Genomic DNA, 10,959 nt, shown 5'->3' on the forward strand with positions numbered 1-10,959 from the left:
AAGCTAACAGAGGTAATCCTACGGAGCCAATACACAATGGGGAACTAATCAAGAATACGCAAAATTGAACGTGATTGGTCCACCACACAATAGAGTTTAAATGCCACGCGTAGCTGCATAATGTACACTGTACTGGTCGCGTGCCAGCGTCATTAATATTCAAATGAGGCTAAATCGAGCCCTGTTTTGCAGAGCAAAGCTTGGCTGGGTGCCCGGGCGTACCAATCAACCTGTCCTACCCTCCAAGCTATTGTGGCTCTCACATTTTAGTAATTTCGTTCATAACTCTGCCTTAGAAAAGACAAACATGATTTTAATATAGACATATATTCACGGCCGTTCTGCACCGTTGCAATATTATGTACAGTTGTCGACCGACGGGGTGTGTACAAGGCCGCGTTTTTTATTGACGTTTTATAAGTACTATGAGCACGGAGGCCGATGCTGATTCGATGCAGACACTCGGGCTTGAACAAAACGAACATCTCATAATGGAAGGATACAAACACAAGTAAGTTTTATGCATTTCATTGCAAAATAATAATTTTATTGTGTCCGCCGCGCAGATAAACAATGCACAATGGTGACCTCCGAGTCGATTTTTAAAATTTTATTTTATCGCAGTCTTTTGTGCAAAGCATTCAATAATAAATGCTCAAACCATTGTTGGCAAAGGCTTGGTTTGGAGTAAATGTATGCACGCGCATTATTTTTCATGCTGAATTTGTCATGTAGCAATACGTCAAAACAGGAATAGATAGACAATCCATTTAAAAATGTTGCATTTAATAATAACATTAAGGGAGCTTTGTATCTACAGCTGTTATCAAGGCCTCACTCGTTCTTTAACTGAGAGTATATTAATATTAATTAGCCGCTGTTCATTTTACCACAGCATTATCCTAAATCGCCCAAATTAATACATGCATAGAACGAGCATAAGAATTACATAATACACACAACATAACTTAAACCAGTACATATTATGTCAAAGAAGGAAAGCTTAGTATGATGATTAATCCAAATTACCAAATAAAATCCATATAAATAGAAATTTGATATTTTATAACACTCAGAACAATAAATTAACATAAATAGATTAACATAATACCAATAAACAAAAACAACAACACTCGCAATAAATAAATAAATATTCGGAATAAGATGCAATTGATTAGAATGGGAGCATACACCGCATAGATCAGCTGCTCACACGGTCAGAAAAAAGGTCACTTTTCTTACCTCTAAAGATCACACATCCTGGTACTTTCATTGGCATGAAAATTAAGCAATTTATTTTATTGATATTCCAGCACAATTTCACAGACTTGACTATTTTTATTGACTAATTGAGTACAATGTTTTTGCGATGTATATTTGTGATGCTCTCGTACCAAATGATGAAATTACCATTACCTTTAGGGGTCATGCGAGTACCAGGATGTATGACCTTTAAGGGTCATGAAAGTTGCCTATTTAGATATGCTTTTATATGCATCGACAGCATTTATATTTCCATTCAGAATCCATGACATTGAAAATGGCCACTTTATGCAAAGTGTTATCTTTCAATATGTTTTTAACAAACAAGTTGTGAGAAACCAACTGGCATGTTATCAACAAGGCTCTCGAAATACAGCTGGCGGGTATGTGTAGCAAAATATATGCACAAGCTTCTTGACCTTGTTGAAAAATTGTATCTACGAATTGCAACTTGAACAGAACCAGTGTATGATATATGTGAACATAGAAGTTGGTATCCTGCATATACCGAAACGAAACTAGACATTACTGTAGTCGGTGTATACACTGGCATTGGGGTTAATCAGGATGAAATGTGAACATCTTACATATAGGTACATTTCTTTGTTCGCATGTCTGTAGTGATGACACAATTGCAACATTGTATGTACTAGTTGTATTTCTATGTTAAATATAGCTGTATTAACTCATTGTCATACTTCCAACGATAGAGTAAATAATGTTAGAACTAGCTACAACAGTGAACTCGACACACCTTGCAACTTGAACATGACTAGAATGTGGGTGGGCAGGGGGCGCATCTGTTGTTGTTATAGTATATATCAAGAGAAAAGTGAACGTTGACAAACAAAATAAGCAACACTGTCATGTGTTCAAAATTAAGGTAGTTTAATACTTTACTATAATGGATATTTTTCTAATATTTGTCACGTGGTGTGTAAGAGTCTGTGGGCAATTCATTTTTTTGTGTTTTATGAAAGAACATGTTGTAGGCAGAGTGAAACAACAACGCCTGATTAACTCCGAAGAATCAACAAAGATACAATATTGCATTACTCGTATCGTCCTTGTACGTGCTTGTATAGACAGTACATGGAATGTCGTAGTAGTAGTATATTCACTATATTAAACATGTGAATGGGATCGAGATAAGTAAATAAGCATGCGCAGTAGTTGTATTAATTTTACCTTGACCCAGAGAATACGTAGCTGACTGATTCCCACTCAATACCGTCACGTTTGAACGCCGGGACAGTGAACCCGTTACACTTTGTTTTGTAATTAGAGAAAATCTACATCGCGATAAATTAATCACATATTATATAGTTTGTATCATTGTATTACCCTTAGCCACGGTCCGATTTTGGGGTTTTAATTATTATTATTAAATAATTAAAAATATTAATAACGTCATAATATGCTAATTAAAAACGGTCGCTCGCCGGGGTCGTTCAAGTCGCTTGAAACAGATGTATAGTGTACGTGCACGCCGTTGCGATTATAACAGTTTAGTCTGAAACCCTGACGACCGACTGAAGTTACGTGGCTTCGATCTGTTTGCCAAGTGATCGACCGTGCGTTTGTAGGCCCTTATGAGTCAGACAGAGCCATGGCAACGAACGTCTTATTATATTAACACGACCCGGGGTGAATCAACGAATGAGTGGTCAGTAAACTTATATCGTAATACCAGTCAACAAACAGGAAAGGAGATTGGGTTGACCTTTCCAAGGAAAAACAAAGTGACTCAGAACGTGTCTTCGGTATCTGATCAAAGACGCCGAAAATAGTAATAAACACTGCGAGTACGTGCTCCGAAAGAAAAAAAAAACACGGGAATAATACAAGTATATAATAAAACGCGGTCATTATAATATCACTACATGACGATTTACGACAGGTAAATAGTCAAAATAATAAAATTAGGGAAATCCAAAATAAACAGGCACCGGGAGATATTTTCATATGTTTAAATTGATTAGTAAATATTATCAAAATGAAGTTTTCCCGTAAAATAACGCTATAGTAGATCACGGTAAAAGCAATCCTAAATGGCCAAAACAAATTCGTGACCTGGAAATAATTAAAAACGAAACTGTAGTAACAGGTCGACGTGACGTTGTGGCAATATACATTGAGTGGCGTGCTGGACGACGCAAACGTTTGATTCAAGCATGGAGCTTCATGATTCAAGGCAATCCCAGCGTCAAGCCAAATTTACATCCAGTTGCGTAATAATCACAGCTGGTAATCGGTCAATGGGTTCATTGTTTACGTCTTGGAGAAGAGTGAAGATAAACAAGAGGGCTCACTAAACCGTGGCAAGTGTAAATACGGGCTAACTGCTTAATGAATAATTCAGATAAGACAATGTCCTTGGTAGATGAATGCAATTAATTTGCATTATAATTGTGGTCGCGTGCCCGGCAACGAGACGGGTCATTACAGACATTGTTAAAATTCAGACAACGTGCGGCAGCTGTAGTCAACACGTCCCACACGAACGCTCTGATTGGCTGATTATTATTGTGATTGACAGCATTCGCGTGCCGTCGTTGTTCCGTCCTATTTATTCGCCAGCACTTGCGTAGCTTTGTTCAGTTCTGTGGTATTTCTCGTAGCCTTCGAACGTCTCTCACAATGCTCTTTAAATCTAACATCACCACTCCGGATACAAGCACTTTTTCTAAGACACAGACAATGTCTGACGACAAAGTCTTACAGATGTGTATGATAGCCAAGGAACAGCTTGAGAAACTGCAGACTGCTCATCGGTAGGTTCATTATGTGGCTTTTGCGGGTTTCTCAGCGCATGGGGTTGTTAGCGTGCTATAAGCACTGCTCGGTCATCTCGGGGCCGGTCTGGGCTAACTGTAACGTGACCACGATGTCTTGGGAATCCGTAAACAGTATTTCTAATGTTTTTTTATATTCTCTTGTAGATACTCGAAAAAAATCCTAGCCACTAAGCGATGTGATCATTGTCAGAAAGCGATGTTGTTTGTCGGTCTTCGGTGTAAGGATTGCAGGTATGTCCATGGACTTCGAACTTCCGGGGTTATAACGCGGCGGGGGAGGGGGGGGGGTCGTCAATCGTCATCTCGTTCTTCTATCGTGATACGCAGTTCGAATTATCAACTTAATTAATCCGATTTATTTCTATTTACTTACAGATTTAAATGCCATCGCAAATGCGCCAAAGTAACAGACCACCGTTGTCAACATGTTTACAGAGCTCTCGAAGCGGCGACTGCATCAGGTGAGAAAATAAATTTGTTCTTAAGAATATACTCGTAGTTCCGTCGTAATCCGTTATTTCAATTGATTTTTTTTTTTAGATTTCCGCTTCCCCTCTTTTTTTTTTTAATTCCATTGTTTTACTTCCGAGTTTCAAAATCTTGTTTTGACTTGTTTCGTACATATCCGACGAGCCATTCATTTCGCTCCTATTTTAAGCTACGGCCACACTCCCGACCCAATTTCCCTGCCACTTCAGCCAACAATGGCATCACATTAACACCAGGGTTTGTACCGCGAATTGAGGTTAGTCCAGACTGAGTAAAGTGGCGATAGCGAGGTGTTTATCGATGTTTTCTAACGTGCCATTACATGTGTTTCTATTTTTACAGCCAGCCAAAGATTGCGTCCTTGTAGGGCTTTACTGGTCGAGGACAAGCAGTTTGTCGCCGAAGACAGGACCAATGATTGTATGTTTGCAATGCCCAGATCACCAAGACAGGCTTTTATTAGCATGCAAGACAACTGTAGTCGTCATAGGGATATATCTGATGACACTGTCGCCGTACTTAACGATTCTGTCTGCACTGATGATGTGTTTATCGACAGCGGAATTCATACCCCGCTGAATTTGAATTTGCGAGACAGGGAATCTCGTTCTTCATATTCGTCAAGTTATTGTTCGTGTCCACGAAGCAGCATCGCCTCAGACACTGCGAATCAGTGTTGTCTTTGTGAGACTGCAAACTGCATGTGTGGCGATGGACATCAAAGTTCTCCGAGGTGTGTACCCGCGAGCAATAAACACTTACAAAGTGTCTCATCGTCCTGCAGACAACGCAACCTGTCTGGTACTATGAGCTGTCCTCCCAAAATGAGAAATACTTCAAAGTTGCATTTATGCTCAACATGGCCATCGTTTAAAGGTAAGAATATTTTTTGATATTTTAAGAATTACGTGCACTGTGTGTGCGTGTGTGGCTAACGGATGGTGCAGCGTCCCTTTGTTGTCGTTGTTCATTGTTGACCCTTGCTATTGTCGGCCTTTGTGATGAACGATAACTATTGTGCGGGACAAAGCACCTACGTGGGGCATGCCAAGACGGGGCTTTATTCAGCATTCCTAAACCTAGTTGTAACAATGAACAAAAGGGCAGACCAACAGAGATTATACTCGTACCCCCTGATCGCTCAACAATTCTGACACGTGCAGGATTAAAATCCCAAGAACACTGAACACATTTTTATTTAAAATATGACACTATTGAGTTGCACACCAATTACCACAGGGCTTCTTGAAGTCAGTTTGTGTGAATCATAAAATCTTATAGACATAGATTCATTGACCTCTAAGACTGACTCATATATTTTATTTTTCTTCCAGCAGTTGAGTCATCCAGTGGGGAAATATATGATTGGCAAGTTGAGTCCCAGGCAGTGCAGTATGAAAGGTACATAGTCTTAATAAAATTGAATTTACAACTTTATCAAGGTTATGCTAATATTGTGAATTCCTTTTTTCAATTTGTTGTCATGCAATGTGCACGAACTATAAAAACAGGAATTGAAGGACCATTGAGTTTTATGTAAATACAGACAAACAGCTGGTCAACACTTATTTCTGGGTTTTTAATTAATATTTTTTAATTTTTGTTTACAGTGAAGACATTCATAGCAAATTAGATGAATGGAAAATCAACTATGATGATATAGAATTCAACCAATGTCTGAAGAGAGGAAAAAATACAGCTATTTACAGGTATGTAAAATTACCATTACAAAATATTTCATAATTACCATGAACGGAAAATTTTACAATTCAAATCCATCCATGGGTTTCCCGCTGATTACTCATGATTCAAATTTTGTATTATATAGGGGTCGTTGGCATGGTGATGTTGTAATTCATACATACCACTCGTCCAGAGATGTTAATGAGTTTCTTGAAGAAGTTGCTATACTCAGTCGTATCCGTCATGAAAATATTGAATTGTTCATGGGTGTGAGCACCGAACCATCAAAACTGGCTGTTGTCACAAGGTAAGAATAAACCAGATATTGCATTTACTGTATCCTGAATCATTGAAATACAACTTAATTTAACCATAGTTAAAGAATTAATTAAAATATTAATTATGTTTTGTTTTTTTCAGTGTTCACAAAGGTCCATCTTTATTTGAACACCTTCATCTGAAAGGAGAGAAAATGTCAGTTGCCAGCAAAATTCACATAGCTCGTCAGATTGCACAGGGTGTCGGATATCTTCATGCAATGGGAATCACGGTTGGAAGTAAACTCAATTCCAGAAATATATTCTTGGAAAGCAAAGTCAAAATCTGTCTTCTTGGATTCGATTTTGTTGAAGTACAGAACACCAGGTAAGCTTTGTTTTCCCTTTAAAATCTCTTGTGAACAACAAAAATAAAAAAAGTTCTGTAAACCAATTTTTTTTTTCCTTCTTCATCAGTATATTAATTGTTTTTACTTGTTATTTACAGAGATGATATTGCCTGTCTTCCTAGCGGTTACTTATCATACATGGCACCAGAGTTGTTACGAACTGTGCGTGTTGAATCATCTGAATTGGTCACTGACATGCAATACAATACTACTACTGATATCTTTGCATTTGGGTAAGTATCTTTGATTTTTACTTTGTGGGGATTTTTATTTTATTATTGTCGGTTTGGGTATTAAATTAGGAACCAATCGCGACTAGACATTCATCTAACAAACTCATTATTAATTTTTATTTGCAGAACCATCCTATATGAATTATTTTCTGGCAGTTGGCCTTTTGATGGTGAAAATAGTTACGCCTTAATATGGAGTTTATGCAATGGTGATATGCCGTCGTTATCCAATGTTGACAGTCCAGGGCAGATAAAAAATATCATTAATGAATGCTGGTCAGAACATCCACTGGACAGACCATTAATTACAGAAGTGGTGAAAGAATTACAACATAATGTAAGTAAAAGTATATAATAGTGTGCATAATAAGATTGTTTGCATAATTTATTTGACAAGTCGAGTTCATATTACTGAAGTAGACATTAATATTTTGTTCATGATTCTTATTTCAGGTGCCGTTACATAAAAAACACAGTCAATCAGAGCCGGATCAGTTGAACAGACTGTCAAGTCCAACACATCTACGAAGTCCATGGAGATAAGAATTAACCTGTGACCAGTTTACATGGTGCTTCACACTTGGTGCTATATTCAATACATATCAACTCTCCCAAGACAACATTGTTAGCTGTTCCTAGCTTGTACATCTATGTAACACATGCCAACAGTGGTTGGTCACCATCTTCAATCGTACCTACCTTGCAATTGCCTCGAGGCAAGCCAAATTACAAACATATTTTACTAATTGACTTTTGTAAAGATCAGTTAAAAAACTTTAAACCATATGCAAATAATTTTAATTTTGCAAAAATGTTGAAACTTGGTGCAATATTGCAAAGAAAACTGTTTCTTTTTAGTTGCTATTGGCAACAGGTGACACTCATGAGAAATTTTACTTCTGAAACTTTCAAATGATCATTGAAATAACACAGAAGTTTTTTAATGTCAAGTACTTTCTAATTTATTTAAAAGGTTGCAATATTTAAATGTTAATACCCGTCATGTGCAATTATGTAATATTTATTTTAAAGAAATAAGAGTCTTCCTGAAGTCTGCCACCTTGTGGTGTTCAGGTCCCATACTATCAATGATGCAATCAGAATACAATGTGACAGATTTTATAAAAATATGGTACTGTCTTTTTTTTTTTTTTTGAACATATTAATGTGAAATTTGGCTTTCCTTATACTTTTCAATAAGGTGGCAATTTTTGATACAGAATGTGTATATTTATCAGTAATTTTACATATCTGAAAAAGGTGTAAATATTATTATTTAGAGATATTGAAGATGAAATAAAGAATATTGTTATAAGTAATATTTTTTGTTATCGCATTGTACTTCATGTTTGTTTTTTTGCAAATTTTTACAGTACATTGAACCCTAAGTAAACCTGAAGGCCAGATCCGTATGTGGAACCCTGGATAGATAAAATAAAGTGGAGAATGACTACTATTCACTAAAACCAATTACTCTACAGAGTGTTTCTAAAGATGCCATCCTTCACTGGAAATCTGACCTCTGCATATGCTACATAATCTTTTCAAGGTCCACTCCTCACAACACATGGCTCTCTCTAGGTTGCGAAATACTGTGGAATACTTTATTTTCGCTGGAAGGGCTTTTTGGGCGTTCTTTATGGAATTTATTTTCACTGATTTTTAATGAGTTGAATGTGAAATATAGGAAAAAAGTATATTCGCTGGATTTTATTTTCACAGAATCATCCCTCCAGCGAAAATAGCTAAAATAAATTCTAAGCGTAAATAAAGTACTGTAAAGGGGTTAATTATTCATTGGGTTTTAATTTAGCTTATTTCGCTGACTGGAAAATGCGCTAAATTAAAACACAGTGAATATGTAAAATTTAGCATAGAACACATTATCTAAATGACAAAACCGTGAATTTAAAACCCACTGAATATGCCTGAAATGGTAAATCAGCGAAATTTAAACCCAGTGAGAATTAGTCATTTTACAGTAGTCTACAGTAACTCATTTTCTCTTCCACTGAAATCAAAATATAAATGTCAAAGTTTCATATTTGGTGGTGTATGTCATTTCCATTTGTAAATAGCTTGACATATGACATTTAAGCCATGTAGTATTTTAATAATCAATAGAATTGTGTGGGTTTATAGAAATCAAAATATCACGATATCAGCCATACCAAATATACTTGCAGTATTCTTGATTGGTTACCTTGTCCCAAACGTAAATCTATGTAGGCTGTATTCATCAAGACAGAACTAATCACTCCAACCGTGGGAAGTAAAAATGACAACAAAGTACTTGAAAAATGTACATTTCATGAAGCCATGAATGTTTTATTTGTAGAAAATGTTTTTAAATATTTCAAATGATGGTTGAAAACTTAGCTAATCAAATTTCACTGTGTACCCATCAAAACAATTTTCTTGGTACCATAAAATGAATATACAAAGTATTGTTAATTAAACGATCTGTGTAGTGATATTTGCAAACTGATTTAATTAAATAGGATGAACCCCCCATGTTCGGTTGTGATTGCTTATAGGTGATAGACATAACCAAAGGGCTTCTCTGGCAATGAAAATGTCTTTTTCAAATTTGAATGCAACATAGGGGTAAACATTTGATATGTTTCCATGATATCATTAATGTCTAAGTAAATTCATGTAAAATACTTTATTTTAGCTGGAATTAATTTTCACCGAAAGGACTTTTTGGGTGTTTTGTATGTAATTTATTTTTACTGATTTTAATGAGTGTATGTAAATTAAATATAGGAAAAAAAGATATATTCACTGGATTTTATTTTCACTGATTCATTTCTTTAGTGAACATAAATTCCAAGCAAAAATAAAGAACTTTACAGTACAGACAACTGCAATATTAAGATAAACTCTGACCAAGCACTGACAATTGGACCAGCAAAGCATGTTAGCTTCACTAATCCAGTAACCATGGAAACAGAAAAATAGCAAACTTTAATTAATTTAATAAATGTTAGTTTACTTGACATAAGTGACAACAATAAGCACACAGCTTGCCAAGATTTAGTATTGTTAGAGTAATTCAAGTTAATGTCTGATCTGAGGTCTAAATAAACTGTTGTAAATCCTATTACGCTTGAATATTTAATATATACTTGTATTAAAAGTTACATGAATTAAAATATAAAATTTTCATAAATTTAAAACATGTAAGCAACATAAATTACAGAAACAAATCAAAGATGTCTTGATCTAGAAAACCCTATATTCTTATGTAGAGAAACACACAATTCTAATTTCCATGCACTGAATACTGATGTTTTATTTAAAAGTCAGAAATAAGAATTATTAAATATAAAAAAACAGAAATAATTTATCAGTAAGACCCACTAAAAAACAATGTGCATGCATTTGAAAAAAAAATTATTGAGAAATACTACAGAAAAAAACAACAACACATTTTTGTAAGATAAATGCAAGCAAACATATATACAACACCAAACATTTCAAATACAAATTTAGCTAAAACATAAATAAAGGGAACAAACAATTTGCCCGGAGTTTCATCTCCAAACACAAAAAAAACACATATACTGTGATGTGTGCAATTGGATTTATTCTTCATACACACTATTTCAATAGATAAGAAGATGTAGAAAATTTCAATGTCAAGGAATAATGATCTACACATTCACTTATTAGAGGGTACCATAGACAACCACCTGTTTGATTTGAAGGTCAATTCCATGACAAAGGTCACATTGACACTACCACATGACACCTCAATCCCACTCATTAGCAGTCCTTTCACTGGCAGCAGCTAAAAGCCATGACAACATGGAAATCATAG

At 35.6% G+C, this 10,959-nt stretch overlaps 1 protein-coding gene across 3 annotated transcripts; it reads left to right on the forward strand.

Annotated features, from left to right (window-relative positions):
- The first annotated feature begins 213 nt into the window (after nucleotides 1–213).
- On the forward strand, nucleotides 214–8,452 carry LOC100375793 (kinase suppressor of Ras 1-like). Of its 3 annotated transcripts, none has more exons than XM_085506704.1 (11): nucleotides 214–511; nucleotides 4,206–4,292; nucleotides 4,437–4,522; nucleotides 4,893–5,426; nucleotides 5,885–5,951; nucleotides 6,161–6,259; nucleotides 6,379–6,540; nucleotides 6,654–6,878; nucleotides 6,999–7,133; nucleotides 7,260–7,470; nucleotides 7,587–8,452. In XM_085506704.1, the coding sequence occupies exons 1-11, from the start codon at nucleotides 426–428 to the stop codon at nucleotides 7,674–7,676; spliced, it is 1,782 nt and encodes a 593-aa protein (XP_085362830.1). In that variant the 5' UTR covers nucleotides 214–425; the 3' UTR covers nucleotides 7,677–8,452. The 3 variants fall into 3 exon arrangements, with proteins under 3 accessions (XP_085362830.1, XP_077862612.2, XP_085362829.1); XM_078006486.2 differs by lacking the exon at nucleotides 214–511 and adding an exon at nucleotides 3,867–4,037; XM_085506703.1 differs by lacking the exon at nucleotides 214–511 and adding an exon at nucleotides 3,867–4,037 and having other exon boundaries at nucleotides 5,888–5,951.
- The last annotated feature ends 2,507 nt before the right edge of the window (nucleotides 8,453–10,959 follow it).

This window comes from Saccoglossus kowalevskii, chromosome 13, assembly GCF_978046115.1.
Source record: "Saccoglossus kowalevskii chromosome 13, keSacKowa6.1, whole genome shotgun sequence".
In the NCBI taxonomy this organism is placed as follows: Eukaryota; Metazoa; Hemichordata; class Enteropneusta; family Harrimaniidae; genus Saccoglossus; species Saccoglossus kowalevskii.